The sequence below is a fragment of the Equus asinus genome, chromosome 11 (assembly GCF_041296235.1).
Source record: "Equus asinus isolate D_3611 breed Donkey chromosome 11, EquAss-T2T_v2, whole genome shotgun sequence".
Lineage (NCBI taxonomy): Eukaryota > Metazoa > Chordata > Mammalia > Perissodactyla > Equidae > Equus > Equus asinus.
Window position 1 is genome coordinate 29,570,922 of NC_091800.1, and position 18,760 is coordinate 29,589,681.

General features: G+C 36.4%; 1 protein-coding gene across 1 annotated transcript in view; it reads left to right on the top strand.

Annotated features, from left to right (window-relative positions):
- Positions 1-15,504, top strand: part of NUFIP1 (nuclear FMR1 interacting protein 1) — a 41,240-nt gene extending 25,736 nt beyond the window's left edge. The window contains exons 8-10 of the mRNA XM_014838872.3: positions 6,876-6,992; positions 13,613-13,845; positions 15,206-15,504. Coding sequence (XP_014694358.3) covers positions 6,876-6,992; positions 13,613-13,845; positions 15,206-15,322 — 467 coding nt within the window. The 3' untranslated portion in view covers positions 15,323-15,504. The remainder of the gene's footprint in view (positions 1-6,875; positions 6,993-13,612; positions 13,846-15,205) is intronic.
- Positions 15,505-18,760: the final 3,256 nt, after the last annotated feature.

Here is an 18,760-nt window from a genome sequence, read left to right on the forward strand (position 1 = left end):
TCTAGTTGTTGTTCTTATTATTCAAGTTGTTGGTGGCAGAGCAGCACTCTGATAATGCGGCCCTGTTCGTGCTCTCACGTGGCTGTTAATGCTTTTCACCACTAAGCTTACTTTAAAAATGAAGATCTCCCAATTCCTTAATTTTTTTGCCTTTTTTCTGCTCAGAACCTTATCCAGACATCAGCATTCACATTTTGGACAAGATAACAGTTCTCAAGGATCTTTATAAACCTCTTGTCATCCTTAGAAAATCATTGCCTGAACCCAGCTTCCTTTGTGATAGTTGGTAGTATGTGAACTCTCATTAATTATGCAGATGCTTTAAACTGGGGATTGACATTTTTTAAAAGGGAAAGCCTCTCGTTTGGAGTCTCCCAGCTGATAAGTTTTGAGTATGGTCTGTTGTCACTAGATTTTCTTAATGGTGCTATGTTTTTTATTTCCTTGTATATTCTGCTAACTAGTCTCCTCAAGGTGTTTTTGGGTTTTTTTTAAATCTTTTTTTTTTTTTTGGTATCTTATTAGTTAGGACTATAATTATTTTGTTGCTGTTGTTTAAATATATATAGAACATGTTTTATGGCTTTCCTGGCCTGTGGATTTAATATGTGTTGTCTGAGCTAGAAAGAAAGAAGCTGGTCAGTAATGTATCACCGAGCATCACTGGCTGCGAGCATCACTGACTGTGAGCATCACTGACTGTGCTGCCTCCGCATCCATAAGACAAAAGGAGCCAACTTGTTAGCCATTAGTCACAATATGAATATAGATATTGTCATAGAGCACTGGGACATCGGTCTAACTATGCACTGACACAAGCTAGCTGGGCTTCCGTTATTTAAAAGGTAGATGTTAAAGTAAGAAAATAAGCTGGTCCAGTGCATCGGCTGTCATGAAAGCCCATTGTTAAATACCTGTTTTTGAACGTTGGAAACCATAAAGCAAAGTTCCCGTTTTTGGGGGTGACTTTTTCAATATATAGTGTTTTCTTTGGGAGACTTAATTCATAAATCTTCTTAGTGCAAGAGCATATAATTGTGCTTTGCTCCATAAAGGCAATAGGAAATAGTAGGGGGAGGGAAAAGGAAGAGGCAAGTAAAGAAATAAGTTGTAGAAAGAAGCCAGGTGGGAAGTTTTTAAAACTAATGTTTAGAGTTGGGCAAGACATTCAAAGGGCAAATTTTTTTGCTGTTTTCATTTCAATAGGGATTTACTGAGGTCCTACATTTTGCTTGCGTAGCACCATAATTCAGAGAAGTCTCTCTTTGCCTTCAAGAAATTCATAGTCTAATGATAATTTTTAGATTATTGTATTTTTGTTTTGGTCAATGGGAACATGATATGTGTGAATGAGAGAGAGAGGTGAGATTTACCCAAAGAAAAGTGTCACCCACTAATATTTTAATAGTAAGAGAAATTATTCAAGCTGGTGTTTTTAATCATTTGAAAATTTGATTTTATCATCTTCATTGCTACCATTTTTATACTGGTACTTTTAGTTTAGAGAGATGTCTGGCTGTTTTTTTAAAAAGTGAGTGAAGTTTCTTGAGTATTGTTTGTCAGCCAGTACAGTGCCTTCAGCATAGTGTTTCCAGGATAGCTGCTAAAAATGCCTGTGGTACATAGAACTGCTAGGTGGATCTGAAGAATGTTTTTTTTAGATGAAAAGCCACAGTAGAAGATGTTTTGGTAGTGCTGAAAGGATCATACCCCTTTTCACAGTGTTATTACATGTGGTGGACCCCTGAAGTGAGACTGAGGGGGAAGGAAGTAGGGGAAGAGTTGTGAAACTCCTAACTCTTACCCTTGGGGGGGGCAGTCAAGTATAGTGAGCTTTGTGACACTCCTGGTAATGAGTACACCAAGCACCCAGATTGTGGTTTTACCATTCTCCAATGAAAGGAATCAGGGCCTTGGAGAGGTTGATTATAGGGCTGGGACAGGGAAAATACAGGGTGAGCCTAGAGCATCTCATACAGTGCCAGAAAGTAAGGAAGTGCTCAAAAAATGTCAGGACGTGGGCGTGTCAGGATATAGGGACCAACTGGAAAGTGGTCCCAATGGCCAAAGTTGGGACAATTTGAGCCACAAAGTAAATAGTAGTAGATTATAACCCAAAGAATAAAATAAGTATCCATGAGTCTGTACTGATATAAATAAAGATGAGGGAGGAGTGACAAATCTTTATTACAGAAGAATTCCAATTAATAAATGTAGAAGAAATGAGGGAAATAGAAAGTTACCATTAGAACACAGTAATAATTGTTTCAGGCAAGATCCACTGGTGAATGGTAAAATTAGTGGCAAAATCTTTGAGGTAAAACAGAGTATTTATATAGTCTCAAAACATCTCCCCCTGAGTATTAATTACTGTGGTGGTTTTAACATATGTCCAAAATTTTTTGATATTCCATACTCCAAGAAGTGGCACTTAATTCCCCTCCCCTTGAATGTATGCTGGACTTAGCAACTCATTTCAAGAAAGAGAATAATGAAAGAGAAAGTCAGTAACTTTATAGTGGAGAAACCAGGCAGACTACCAAGTGATCAAGATCAACATCCCCAGTAACGTCATGTTGAAATCATGGACCCCCTGATATGATGTGAGAAAAGGCACTACCTAAAATCCATGCCTCAGTCTAATCCTCAGAAAACATCAGACAGACCCAAGCTGAGGAATATTCTACTATAACTGACCAGTAGTCTTCAAAAGTGTCAAGTTCATGAAAGACAAGGAAATACTGAGAAATTGTCACAGATTTGGAGAAGACACAGATAAAGAGGCATGACGACTGAATGCAGTGTGATATGGTGGGTTGGATCCTAGAACAGAAAAAGGACATTAGTGGAAAAACTGACGAAATTGCAATACAGTCTGTAGTTTAGGTAGTAATAGTATACCAGTGTTAATTTGTTAACTGTGATAAATATACCGTGGTTATGTAAGATGTTAACATTAGGGGAAGCTAGGTGAAGGGCATGTGGAAATTCTCTGTACTATCTTTGCAACACTTGTGTAAATCTAAAATGGTTTCAAAATATAAAGTTTAAAAAAAGGGAGGTAGGAAAAGGGGTGATATGTAGGCCAATTTAAGTCTTGCCCTCCACTTCTTGAATTGAATTATGAGGAAACACTTTCCTCCAGGGTTTATTTCTCTATATTTTTCTTTTTCTATTATTTTCTGTTTACAAAAGTAATACAGAAAATGTGAGAAAAAAACTGAAAAGCATAAAATAGCCTACTTTCTTAACTTACAGAGATAGCCACTGCTCACATTTTGTTGTATATCCTTCCAATATTTTTCTTATGCTCCTGTATATGTTTTTAAAATAAAAATGGAATCATGTTATTAAAAAGGAAAAAGAATGAGCTTTGAATGCAAACAGAACTAGGTTTCTATCGTGGCTCCACCTCTTCTTACCTCTGTCATTCTATACCAGTTAGCCTTTTTGAACTTATCTTTACTCATTCATGCGACAGCTTGTTCTTCAAATATTTGTTGAGCACTTATGTGCTGTTCCAGACTCTGAGGATACAGTGCTGAACAAAGCCAAACCCCTTCTCTCATGTAGCTCATGTTCTGGTTAGGGGAGGTACAGTAAATAAATATGGGTTGACAGAAGCATCATGAAGTTGAGTAAAGCTAAGTAAAGGGTAGAGAATGGTGACTGGAGAAAGGGGTGTGCTATTTTATGTAATCAGTGAAGGCATCTCTGGTAAGGTGACATTAAGAAATCTGAATGAAGTTAGGAGCTGATACCTGAGGGGCTAGCTTTCCAAGCAGAGAAAGTAACAGGTGCAAACACCTAATGGTGAGAGTATGCTTCTTGTGTTCAGGGAGCAACAAGATTGGAGTGGAGTAAGCTGGGAAGAAAGTGGTAGTATTTTAGTTAAGAGAAAAGTGAAGGACCAGATCAAGTAGGGCCTTGTAGGCCAGGAAAGGACTTGGGACTTTACTCTGAGGTTGAGCAGAGAGGTGATATGATCTTGTTTATGTGGTTAGGTAGAGAATAGACTGTAGGGATCTGTGGGCAAGGTCCTATCAGGGATATCTTTTAGGAGGCTGTTAGAATTGTCCAGGCAAGAAATGTTGACTTGGACTAGGGTTGTAGTAGTGGAAATAATGAGAAGGCATATGATTCTGAATATATTTCCAAAATAGAGCTGGCAGTATTTGTTGATAGATTGGATATGGTACCCAGTCTATTGGGTTAGGAAGGAAGGGTTGATTGAGATGGAGACTACTGGAGGGCATGTTTGGAGTAGGAATCAAGTGCTTGTTTTTGACCGTGTTAACCTTTGAGATGCCTGTTTAACATCAAAGTAGAGATGTTGAATGGGCAGTTAGATTATTGTGGAGTTTAGGGGAAAATTGGTGGCTGGAGGTATAAAATTTGTGATTCACCACTGTCTAGATAGTATTTTAAGATTGGAGATAAAATGAGATCATAAGAGGAGGAGGAGGAACAGAGAGAAAAATGTTGCTGAGGATTGACACCAGGGGCACTCAAGAATTTTAGAAGTAAGTTAGTGAGGAGAGTTCACCAGGGAGACTGGGAAAGGAGAGCCAAGAGAAGAGGTTCTGGAAGCCAAGTGAAGCAAATGTTTTTAAAACTAAAATATGATTACTGTCAGATGTTGTCATTAAGTTAAATAAGATGAGAGCCAAGAAATGACCTCTAGGTTGGCAGTAGAAGAATCAGGTGAACTTGGAAGGAAACGTTTCGCTGGTGTGGTGGGCCTGAAAGACAGATTGGAGTAGATTCTGGAGTGGGTCAGACAGCTGGAGGAAATTTCATGCCCAGGTGACTTCCCTGCTGAATTGTATAAATAGTTGTTTAGAGTTTTGCTGTAAAAAGGAACAGAGAAGTGGAGCTGTAGCTGGAAGAAGGCATTTATTAGCCCTATTATTGACTGTAGAGACATTTTGGTAGGATGGCTTCCTTTTAAGAAGAGGACTGTATACATCTGTAGGAGATATTCCAATCCACTAGTTAGGAACTGGGATTTGGGGGTCAGCCTGGTGGCGTAGTGGTTGGGTTCCTGTCCTCTGCTTCAGTGGCCTGGGGTTTGTGGGTTCGGATCCTGGGCATGGACCCACACACCGTTCATCAAGCCATGCTGTGGTGGCGTCCCACATATAAAGTAGAAGAAGATTGGCACAGATGTTAGCTCAGGGACAGTCTTCTTCATCAAGAAAAAAAAAAAAGAATTGAGATTTGGGGTCAGATAGCCAGGATTTAAATTTGACGTAACTGTTGTATAGTTTTGTTACCTGAAGGAAAAGTTACTCAGAGTCTCTGAATTTTGGTTTCATCACCTGTAATTAAGAGTGAAAGTGATATCTCATAAAGATTAAATGAGTTCATGCTTTTAAAGAGCGTTATAGGGGCCAGCCTGGTGGCGCAGTGGTTAAGTGCGCATGTTCCACTTCAGCGGCCCGGGGTTCACTGGTTCAGATCCCCGGCACGGACATGGCACCACTTGGCACGCCATGCTGTGGCAGGCGTCCCACATATAAAGTAGAGCAAGATGGGCATGGATGTTAGCTCAGGGCCAGGCTTCCTCAGCAAAATGAGGATGATTGGCAGTAGTTAGTTCAGGGCTAATCTTCCTCAAAAAAAAAAAAGAGCATTATACTCAACTGTATTGTAGTTTTTGCCATCTCTCTTTGTGTCATGGAAGGAAATACTACAGTTTGGCCTATCATTATTCAAACAATGAGATAAACAGTCTCCATGGTAATGTAGATTTTTTTTAATCCACTAGTAATTTATATATATAAGACTGCATACTTTCCTTTCCCTGTATTAACTCAGGAGAAAAGGTCATAAGTTAGCCTAACACTGACAAGGAGCAGTTTTTGGGGGGTGTGGTGCTGGGTAGTGTGGATGGGTGTAGGAGAGAGGATTTAACTTCATCCCCTAGAAGGCGGTGGATCCATGTTCACCTAACAGTGGACTCCTGTTTCCTACTGGCATGTTTTAGTTTGCTCCAGGCTGACTCAGTGAGCTTGAAATGCTATCTTGAAACATTTCATATTGGTTGTGAGTTGAGTTGGTTCATTACATGGACAAGTTACTTATTGTCTTCATTCTTCAGTCAGGCTTTATTTTTATTGGTTGTTTAGAATAGACTTAATACATTTTTAGAGCTGCCAAAAATAAGTGTAATAGGTGGTGTCCTGGGGCTACAACTAGGTTCTCTGGACTCTGATCAAATACTTTACCTTTGGCAGGCTCTGCAGTACTTGCTGAACTCTCATGCTTGGCTTGTTTACTTAAATTCTTAGAAGTTCTAAATAATAAAAACTTTGGGTGGATTAATTTCATCATGGCTCTTTGACTAAGCCTTTATCTAGAGAATGGTTTAAATATTATTTGTGCCCTCAAAACCTGTCTTAAAAAAACAAAAAGGTGGATATTGTTATATTTATTCCTAAATCTAATTTTCAGAGTTAGTGATCCTAACCTAGTACAGTTAAATAAATTTCTGGCCTTCTTACTACCTTAATAAAATTAATTAATAGCCTAAATAAAATAAATTAATAGCAAAGACTGTATAATTAATTTAGAGAATGCCCAAATTCCATGACCTGTGAAGCATGGTAAATAACTGAGCTGTGTATAGCTTCCATCTGCCCTTGTGTTTTCTCTTTGGGGCAAATAGCTTCTCTGAACATGAAGATTTAAACCAAGGGGAAATTTTTCAGGTCTTCTGGATTTTGTTTTTTGGGAAGATTAAGCAAATGATCAGAAATTACTTTGTTTTCATTAACACATGAGGGAGTGGGGGACTATCAGCTTTCTTTTTTATGGTGGTAGATGTTTTTGGTATACTGTTTTACTGTTAGTTCTTTCCCTTTCTATTTCAGAGTCTGATAAAGAGGAGAAACCACAAAGTACTATCATACCCAAGGAAGTGACACCAGCCCTGTGCTCACTAATGAGCAGCTATGGCAATCTCTCAGGGTCAGACAGTGAGCCAGAAGGTAAGTCGTGGCCTGAGTTGTTACAGTTAGGTCTGTTTTGTTTTGTTGCTTTTTGCCTTTGCTGTTTACTGTGTATCAGTAGCATCCTTGTATGTGTGTGTATCTGAGGACAAGGTGTGTCATGCACATTCTCTATCTGATCTTCAAATTGCTTTGCTGTTTGATTCAGAAGTAAAGTTAACATGGGATAAAGGAATGCTGGAGAAATAGGGAAATGTGTTTCTACTCTGGGAGAAAAAGGCAAAAATAATACAATGAAAGAATAAGAAGGGGAAGAGGTACTGTCCACTAATGGAAGAGAAGAAAATTCTAAAAGATATAGCAAAGAAAGTTAATTTCTTCTCTCTGCTCTCAAGAACCATTGTGTTAACATGTTTAGCACCTTTGGTAGGTGAAGAGAGGTCATTTATGACAAAGAGGATGATGGAATTCCTTACATGTGTATAGGGCGTTGCTCTTTATAGAGTACATTTACGTAAATGATCTCATTTGGAGAACATGGTAACCCTATATTTGTGGTTGCGTTAGCCTGTGTATTTTAAAGGTTGGAAGAAAAATCCTTTCAAGAATCTTTCTGGGAAGTCAGCAGTGTTCAGGATACCTTTAAAGATGACGGTAAACCAGCTGAACCTCTAGCGTCTCTTCTAGGGCTACCTAAAAGAGCTGTGAAATAGGCCGTTCATCTGTGGTGGTGTGGCAGTTCTTAACCCAAGGTTCATATCAATAATCCAGCATGTGTTTAGTGAATGAGCCTGTGTCCTACTGTTGAAACCTGGTTCTGCATGGCAGTTTTATTTAGGCTTTACGAACCATGAGAGAATTCATGTGTATGTATCTCAGGACAATATGTGTAATCACAGTAGGAGCTGTACTGAAGTGAATATATAGAATGAAGAGAAGATTTGAATGTAATTGGATGAAGATGGCAGCACTTTTAATGTTGACTAGGCTATAGATAATGTTTGTGTAGTTGGAAGATGTTGAAGAAGGAAGAGTTGGGCTTTAATATGAAGGATAATTTTTAGATCTATCTGTAACATGGGATTTTTTTTCTCTTTTAGTGGGCTGTGTTTTACTGTGGTAGGTGGTTAAAAGCTACTTGAATTTTGAAATATAAACTACTTTGGCTTTATCAGAGTGTTCCTTAACAGATGGCTGCCTCTTCTTAGTTTTTTAATTTTAAGAAAAACAATATTTATTTCTTTACTCTTGTTTCCAGTATACTGATTTGAAGATGGAGTTATTATTTAAACACATATTACATTTCCTGCTTATCAGTTGTATTTATGACAGGTGATAGCAAAGAAAGCTATTTTACCAGATTACATGAATCCCATAAAAACAAGCTATACTGATGCTTGCTTCTCTCTCTTTTAAGATAAAACATTTAATACTTTTATTCTCACGTCTTTGTTTTGAGGCTGCCACATTTTTAAATTACAAGGGAAAAAGGAATCCAGAAGGGATCTTGGAGGTCCCACTCCTTCATTTTATAGAACCTTAAGCTTAGAGAGGATAAGTTTGCGAAGCCAGTATGTGGCATAGCTCATGTAAAGCCTAGGTTTAGGGACCTAAAAGTTCAAAGAAGCCAACTATATTGCCTTCTATTATAGTCTTTCTCTGTGTGGCATTTACTTCTTCCTGCACAGCCTTTTCTTACAGATAGCAGAGGATATTAGCTATTAAAAGATGTATTTGATTTTGTATGAATACATTTTGACTAATTGTCTAAAATGCTCTGCCTTAAGGAAACAGCCCTTGCTTCACACTTCTAAGCCTTAAGAATCATTTTATGTACTTTGAATTCGGCTTTATTAAGCCATCTAGGTCACTACCAAATTTCTAGCTTACAGTGGTAATTCTGGGCTTTAGGATAGGATGTTGAGGCATAGAGACTTTGGAATAAATAAACCAAGGAAATAAAGTGAACCTTCTCTGAAGCATGAAATAGCATCTAGAAGCTGCTTATTTAAGTGGATTCAGAATGGAGGGGAGCAGTCTGATTCTTCCTCACAGATTTTAACAATTGTGTCTTCATAGTTGAAGATCTGTCTCAACTTAGGAATTAAGATAAAAGTGTATAGAGGATCTTAAACATGAGTAGTGCTTTTCCAGAAAGAGTTTTAAACTAGGAACGGGTCCTTCAGGAAAGACTGAAGCAAAAGAAGAGGCTATGCCTGGTTCTGGGGCTGTCGGAAGCATTAAAATATACATAGGAAAGAAAGTTTCAATGAGTAGTACTTCCAAATGGATTAGTTTGATGTCTCCTGGGTTTTGCAAGTTAGTTGGGTTTTTTTTCTCTTTTTAAAGATTGGCACCTGAGCTAACATCTGTTGCAAATCTTCCTTTTTTCCCCCCTTCTCCCCAAAACCCCCCAGTACATAGTTGTATATGCTAGTTGTAGGTCCTTCTGGTTGTGCTATGTGGGACACTGCCTCAGCATGGCTTGATGGGAGGTGCTAGAGCCATGCCCAGGATCTGAACTGGCAAAACTCTGGGCCCCGGCAGCATAGTGCATGAACTTAACCACTTGGCCGTGGGGCCAGCCCCTAGTTGTTTGTTTTTGCTTTTGTTTTGCCATATTAGAAGTAAAGCACAGCTTTGCCACTCCCCAAAATTGTTTCTTAAAACTGGTTTGGCTATGAGTGGGCGACCTCCAAATTGAAAATGCATTCAAAAGACCACAAACCAAAAAGAATGATTTAAGTGTGAAAAAACTCAATGGCTATATTTTAAATTTATTTGGATTTATAAATATTACATTAAAATATAATCTTAGCTGGTAAATGTTGTGAACCAAATGGTCCCAGTTCCTCATTCCTTGGCAGAAAATTGACTATATGTATAAGGGCTGATTCATTTGACTTGTATTCCTATATTGGGAGATCAGTGCTTGAAGGGGGAAGGAATAATAGAAAGTAGTGCCTTGGTTTCCTTTTGTCTTTGATTATTATTCCCATAGTTTTGAACTCTACAAACCACTTTGTGAATTCTTAGCTCCATTCTTTTATGGTTATATTTCTCTTCTTTTTCTCTTTTCCCCATTACTTTGAAGGCACATCAAAGCCACTGTCATGATAGCAAATTCTTATATAGTGCTTACTCTGTCAGGCCCTGTTTTATGTGCTTTACTCATTTAATTACTGCAATAACCTCATGGACTAGGTGCCATTATTTATGGGGAAATTTAGGCAGAGATAAGTAGCTTGCCACAAAGACGCAGTTAGTAAGTGATGGAACTAGAATTGAACCTAACAGTTGGGGACCAGAGTCTGTGCTTCTAACACTTACCCTATATAGACGGTCCCCAACTTATAGTGGTTGGACTTAAGATTTTTCCACTTTATGATGGTGTGAAAGTGATATGCATTTAATAGAAACCATGCTTTGAATTTTGATCTTTTTCCAGACCAGCAATGTGTGGTATGATACCCTCTCATGATGGCTGGGCAGTGGCAGCAAGCTGCAGCTCCCAGTCAGCCATGCCATCACGAGGGTGCACAACCAATAGACTTACACCCATTCTGTCCCCATACATCCATTCTGTTTCTCACTTTCAGTACAGTATTCAGTAATTACATGAGATATTCAACACTTTATTATAAAATAGACTTTGTATTAGATGATTTTGCCCAAATGTAGGCTAATGTAACTGTTCTGAATAGGTTTAATGTAGGCTGGACTAAGCTATGATGTTCAGTAGGTTGGGTGTATTAAATGTACTTTCAACTTAGGGTATTTTCAACTTACAGTGGGCTTATTGGGATGTAACGCCATTGTAAGTGAGGAAAGATCTATACTTCCTTTCAATTTAATTTCCAATTAATTCAGTCCTATGTAACACTTGAGTGTTGAGGGCTTTGAGGGATATGATTAGACTCGCTCACTCTTGTCCAGGCAATTGAACCTAGTCCCCCAGCTTTTAGAATAGAACTCTTTATATCACATCAGCCTATAAGTCATGGTAATTGAAAATGTAGAATAACCATTTGAGGAGTGAGAGGAGGGGATTCCTGTCCTAAAACTTGTGAATTTTCAATTGATCATATGGTTTTTCTTCTTTATCAATATGGTGAAATACACTGATTAATATTCAAATGTCAAACCAATCTTGTATTCCTGGGATAAAATCTATTTGGTCATGATGTATTACCTTTTTAATACATTGCTGGATTTGATTTGCTAATTTTTTTTTTTTTTTTTATTAATGTTATGATGGATTACAAGCTTGTGAAATTTCAGTTGTACATTTTTGTTAGTCATGTTGTGGGTACACCACTTCCCCCTCCGTACCCTCCCCCCTGATTTGCTAATGTTTTATTGAGGATTTTTGCGTCCATGTTCATGAGGGATATTGGTCTGTGTTTTACTTTTCCTGTAATGGCTTTGTCTGGATTTGGTATGATTTGGGATATATTTTCTCCTCTTCCTTTTTTAAGGGTTTGTGTAGGATTACTACCATTTTTTCTTGTTTGTAGAATTCAGTAGAGAAGCCCTCTATACCTAGCATTTTCTTTTGGGGAAGATTTTAAATTACGAATTAAATTTCCTTAATAGGTATAGGACTGTTCAGAGTTTTTATTTTCTCTTGAGTCTGTTTTGGTAATTTGTGCTTTTCAAAAGAATTTGTCTGTTCCATCTAAGTCTTAGAATTTATTGGCTTAAACTTATTCATAGTATTTTCTTGTGATATCTATAGGATCTATAGTGATGTCTCCTCTTTGAGTCCTCATGTTGTTAAATGGTGTTTTTTTCCCTTTTTTCTTGATCAGTCTTGTTAGGTGTTTATTAATTTTACTAATCTTTTCAAGGAACCAACTTCTGGCTTTGTTGACTTTTCTCTGTTGTTTGTTTCCAATTCATTGATTTTCCTTCTTTGTTATTTCTTCCCTCTTCTCTATGTCATTATAGTGGAAGCTTAGATCATTGATTTTAGACTTTGCTTCATTTCTAATATTAGCATTCAAAGCTATAAATTTGCCTTCATACATTGCTTTAGTTGGATCCCACAAATTTGACACATTATGTTTTCATTTGTATTTATTTCAAAATATTTTCTAATTTCTCTTGTAATGTGTTCTTTAACTCATGAGTTATTTAGATGTATATGTTTAGTTTTCATATATTTGGAGACTTTCTAGATAGTTTTCTGTCATTGATTTTATTTTAGTTCTATTATGGTCACAGAACATAGTCTGTATGCTTTCACTTTTTTCAATTTATTGAGACTTGTTTTATAGCCCAACACACAAGATGAGTGTTCATGTGAACTTGACAAGAGTGTGTATTGAGTCAAGTGTTCTTTATCATTTGAGTTGATTGTTAGAGGTACTCAGGTCTTACATATCCTTGCACATTTTCTGTTTAATTATTCTTCACTTACTAAGAGCAGAGTGTTTAAGTCTCCAATGTTTATATTGGATTTGTCTATTTCTTCTTTAAGCTCACAGAGTTGATTGTTAGAGGTACTCAGGTCTTACATATCCTTGCACATTTTCTGTTTAATTATGCATGTATATTGAAACTCTGATATTAGGTGTTACTATTTTGTCTTCTTGATGGATTAACTTCGTTAGCATTATGAACTGTCCCTCTTTATCCCTGGTGATAATCACTGTTCTGAGGTCTCCTTTATCTGATATTGTTATAGTCATTCCAGCTTTCTTATGGTTGCTGTATGTGTGGTATCTTGTTCCATCTTTTACTTTTAACCTGACTACACAGGTGGTCCTCGCTTTGCTCTGTTCCTTGGTAACTGAGATTTAATCACAGCTCAAAGTGTGTAAAGCAAGGACTGCCTGCAATTTAAATTGATTTCTTGTAGACATTAAGTAGTTGATCTTGTTTCTTTTTTTCTGCCTCAGTCTGACCACCCAGCCTTTCAGGTGAGGTTTTAAACTGTTTACATATATTATAATTATTGATATGGTTTGTTTCTTTTTGTCTCATCTGTTTTTTTGTTCTGTTTTCCTTCTTTTCCTGCCTTTGGATTAATCCTGTATTTTTAGGGCAGTACTAATATTGGTTTATTAATTATACCTCTTTTATTTTTGTGGGAGTTAATCTAGAGGTTATAGAATGCAACTTTAACCTATCACAGTATACTTTCAAATGATACTATACCACTTCACATATAATTTAAGAATTTTATGGCAATATATTTATGTTTTTCCTCTTCCCTTCTTTTGTGGTATTGTAATTATATATTTTATTTCTACAGATGTTATAAACCCCACATACATTGTTATTGTTTTTGCTTTAAATAGTCATTTATCTTTAAAAAATTTTTCAAATGAGAAAAAAATGACTTTTGTATTTATCTGCATATTGACTGTTTCCAGCACTCTGCATTCCTTTGTGTAGATCCAGGTTTCCATTTGGTATTATTTTCTTCATAGGGATCACTCTGTAGTTCTTTGTGGTAATCTTCTCAATTCTTGGCAATTATAGCTCCCAATTTGAAAAATAGTGTAATACATTGTAAATGTCTGGTTTTAATTAATAAATAGCCAGTATTATGGCTGGAAGGGGGATGGTCATTATGGCTTTTTGGTTAATTTTTGGAAGTTTTACCTGTGTGTTTGCTTTTTCTTTTTGTATTTGTTTTTCCTCACATTTAGAAACTCCCATCAAGACTGAAGCAGACATTCTGGCAGACGACCAGGTTCTTCACAGCAAAACTCCTGAGAGACCAAGTCAAGATGTTAAAGCGACTGTTAGAAACTTCTCAGAAGCCAAGTATGAAAGCCAAAAGAAAAGTTTTAAAAAGACAAACCCTAAGAGGAAAAAAGATTATCACAACTATCACACATTATTTGAACCAAGAACACACCATCCTTATCTCCTGGAAATGGTAAATGATTTTTCTTTACATTCTAACCTTATGTCATGAAGATAGAGCCACTGGGTTTGTGCTTGTGTACCTTCCTGTTTGTTAAGGTTATGAGAGACATACATATGTTCCTTAAAGACTCATCTGTGTATCCTAATTCTGAAGCTGCATTTGGCATTTTGCTGATGTTCAGTAAATGTGGTACAATTACAATTTTCAAAACTCCTTAAAGTAAAGGAATCTAAGTTTAACTGATTGGTAAGGAAATATGTGTTGAGGTGTACTGACATTTTTAAAGTTTTCATTGAAAGCACAGTTAAATACAATGCCAAACTGAAGGGAGAAGAAGGTTTTTATGTGTTTATTTTGTGTATTATTGGCTTTATTCTCAGTGTGATGTGCTCAAAAATCTATTATCTTTCTTCACATTATAAAGAGGAAGCAATACATCTTTTGATTCTAAGTAATGGACATGAAGCTGTTCAAAGATCCAAGACTTTCATGTCTAAGAGTGATAGAAATACTCCAGATTTTTTAGTGGAGTTGTAAAACTGTTGACATTCTGTGAAAAGTCTCTTTTTGCCTTGTCAGATACGTGCTTATGCTGTAGCTAAAGTGTTCTGTGGCTATACTCTGTGAGGTGTCACATGTAGATACAGTCGCTTCCTATTAAAATTGATCTGAAATATAATCTCTATTTTGTAATGCTATGCTCTGTTTTCTGTGCTGTTTTTAAATATTTACGTTTTTAAAATGTTTACCTTATAAGTGTAAATTAAATCATCTTTCTACTGAAAGTTCCTGTGTGATGTTTCTGAACTACATTAATGACATCAGAAAATAAATTGAATGGTCACTTTATCCTTTTTTGCTGAATCACATATGATTCCTTGGTTATGTACTTATTCTAAATACCAGGGATTTTAAGCTTTCTTTTAATTACTATAAGCACAAAAATGGGACATTATGAAAGTCCAGGAATGTTGGGACTTTTTACTGCTTGTTTCATTATTACTATATTTACTATATCTACTTAACAGTTTCTACACTGTTTATAGATTTGAGTTTGGGAGGATCCTCCTTTATATGATTTTTAGGTTAAAGAATTACAGACTTTGAACCTATTTTTCCTGTCCCTTCTTAGATACTCCTAGAGAGGAGCCCAAATGTGAACATTTGTGCTATTCAAAAAGCTAGATAGTCCTGATATAAATTAAAAGGAAATGTTCTTACATTGTTTTTTAGCAAAATAATTAGTAAATATAATACACATCTCTATTATTCTGTGTTCTTCATATGGCGAAAGCACACATAATATTTTAGATTGCATTTCTTGGATTTACTTTATTTACTAACTAATCTTGTTATTTATTGTTTTTAGCTTTTAGCTCCGGACATTCGACATGAAAGGAATGTGATTTTGCAATGTGTTCGATACATCATCAAAAAAGACTTTTTTGGACTTAATACTAATTCTGCGAAAACTAAGGATGTATAGGGGTCTGATGTTTCAGCACTCATAACTAAGCATGTGAATTAGTGCCGTCCTCAAGTTATTGGAGGAAAGGCTTTTTTTAAAACCTGGATTAGTAATTAAATTGTAAGCCTCATGGGATATTATGTTGGATTTTCAAATATTTCCTTTGAATCTATGCAAATAAATACATAACTGATTTTTAAGACTGTGTCTGTATTGTTGGAATGGTACATAATATTTGCTGGCAGAATTGTGTTTTATTTGTATGTGTTGCTGACATGTAAGGAATTTTGCTCTTGGGCCAGTTAAGAATTGAAGATACTGGTTTAGTAGTTAAGAAATAAGCCGTAGGGGCTGGCCCCGTGGCTGCGTGGTTAAAGTTCGCCCACTCTGCTTGGGCAGACCAGGGTTTCGCTGGTTCTGATCCTGGGTGAGGACGTGGCACCGCTCGTCAGGCGACATTGAGGTGGCGTCCCACATGCCACAACTAGAAGGACCCAGAACTAAGATATACAACTATGTACTGGGCGGATTTGAGGAGAAAAAGCAGAAAAGGAAAAAAAAAAAAAAAAGATTGGCAACAGTTGTTAACAAGCTCAGGTGCCAGTCTTTAAAAAGAAAGAAAAAAGCTTTAAAAATTTTAATTCAGCTGAGCAAAGCTGTAAGTTAGGGAGAGAAATACAGTCATATTGTTTTTAATGCAGGAGAGGAAGAATCGTTCTTTAACTGTAGCAAGGGGCGATATTTTAAAAATAAACCAGATCAAATTAATACAATCAGAAGGTCTTGAACTTTAAATTTTCCCTGTTTATTTCAAAGGACATTTTGAAATTCACCTATTGGCACTACTTAAGTAGCTCAAATATTGAACACTGGAAATATTAATATAGATATGGCCTCTGTGTATGTTTAAATTAAATGAAAGTGCTTCTTTTTGGTATGGTTCAAAATTGGACCTTTTTTATTTCCCTGTGAAAAAGTATGTAAAGTATAGTACTTGATGAGGTTCAACCAATTTCTTATAGCAGAACAGTATTTTGTGAAATAGTTACCTTAGTTTTAAGGTTTAAATAAAATTCATCTTATAAAAATAGTAATTGAACCCTTTTAAAATGTTTTAAATAAATAAAAGCTATTGAGATTTTTGTGTGTCTTATAATACTAGAGATTTTGATCATATGTCCTAGTCACTTGTGCTTGCTAGAGCTCTCCCGTTTTGACATAGAGCTAAAAGAGGCAAGGTTTTTAAAAATTAGTCTGTTGTTGTAGTTGAAAAATTAATTTTATCTGACATTGTGACTGTTGAAGTCTGTGAATCTTGCCTGCAAGAAGAAAGACAAGCCAAGAGCAGCTCTCAAGAAAGACCTCTTGCTCATCTGCATTTGTAAGATTCTGTCCAGAATCCTGGAACACCTGCTGTGAAACACTGTGACATCACAGACCTGAGATTAAAATTCATATGTAGGTCATTGTTTCCCAACCTTGTAACCAACCATACACACCTTTTTATTCTGTTTCACTCTATTCCTCCAATGAGCCCCATATTCTGGAAAATTATCTGTCCAATACGTTAATTAATTCAGTTCTTATAATACTGTTGAGTGCTTACCCATGTGCCACCATTGTGCATGGATTAAAGATGTAAAAATCAACAAGGCCTTGCCTGATTTCAGGGAACTTAGTTTAATTTTTATATTATTAAAGGTGTGACCCCTAACCCAGTTCATTTCATCAAGATGAAGTAACCAATGTTACAAACTGAGTTGATTTTCTAAAAAATGACTTACTCTGCAGTTTCCTCACTGGTTTGCATGCAAATTCCAAAAGCTTTAAATACATAAATGCAGATTCTTAGGCTGCTTTCACAGCCTACCATATCTCCAGGGATGTTGACAGTCACTGCTTTAAGGTTTATTGTGTAAAGTTTTATCCTCAATCTTTGTTTTCTAAGGTATTTAAGACTCAAAATGCTCCCCTGAGTACTGCCTGGGCTATGTCTGACACTCTTTAGCTGTGGTGACTCTTGTTTACTTCTAGTGGGTAATTTCAGATTCAGTTGTCTTTATATTTAACCCCGGAGTTACTTAAGTGCATTTAAAATTTCCAAGCAGATAGAGTGTAGGCTGTATGGTTTCTACTTTGTGGCCCATGTGGTCAATATTTGTAAATATTCTGAGTTTTGGGGGGGGGGGGTGCTTTGCCTGTTCTTGCATACAGGAGTTTTTTGGATTTAGCTTGTTAATTGTTCAACTTTCTAGAATTTCTATCTTATTGTCCCTTTAATGAATTGATTTTTGAGATGTGAAAGCATGATATAACTGTTGGTGAGTTGTGCATTTTATAATTCACATATTCTTTTTCATCCTTATTACTCTCTGCATTGACTCCTATTTTCCCCAATTAATGTAGTCAAATCAGTTTTTTGGGAGTTCATTCTAAGTGTCTCTGGGGAATTTAATCCATTCATACTAATTGAAATTTTCGACATGTTCGAACTATTCCTGCCGTCTTATTTTCTATGTATTGTGCTTTCTTGTTTTTATTTCAGCATTTTATTGGCTTGTTTGAGTGTTATTTTTTTCTCCTTGTTTTTCCTCCTAAGTGCTTTGGAAATAATTAAAACTATTGCTATTCCTTTAGTGGTTGCCCTTTTTCTCTATATTTAGAGTGAGTTAGTAGCCATATCTTCTCCTTATCTCCCAGTTAAGTAAAAAACCTTCGAATTCTTTCACTTCCCCACCTGGACCTCTTCTCCTGGTGTTGTCATGTGGGATTTGTGTTAGATAGTCCGTATCTTGGTGTGTGTTTTAACATTATGCATAGCTATTTGGGCAACTGTAAGCTTTACTGTTCCTTCTCACAGCTTTTTCTTTCATCCCAGGGTTGGTTTTTTGGTTACTGCAGCATATCATCGAGTAATTAAATGTTGACTCTTCCATTTGAATTTTTTAAAATTGAATTTAGGATGTTAGGTTCAAAATCATTTCCCTTCAGAATTTTGAACATGATTCTTTGCTAGCATCCAGCGTTGCTGATTAAAAGTCAGCACCAATCTGATTCTCTCTCTCTTTATTTATTGATAAAACCTGTTTTTCCCCTCATGAAAAACGTTAGGATTTTCTTTTTATGCTTGGAGTCCTAAAGTTTCACCAGTATGTTCCTACATATGTGGGACATTTGTCATTCTTTTTCCTCACCCCCTGGTCCTTTCACCCTGAAGAATTGTACTATGCTCGGACTAAGGGCAATTTCAAAATGCTTTATTTAATTGTTTTCTTTTCATCTGTTTTATTTTTATGGAACTCTTATCAAGTGAATATGGGACCTCCTGACTTGATCCTCTGTCACCGGACTTTTATATTTTGTCTTGGTCCTTTTGCTCTGTTCTGAAAGCTTTCTTCAAATGTTATCTTCCAGATCACTAATTTCCTCTTTGGATGTGTCCATTACAACATTATT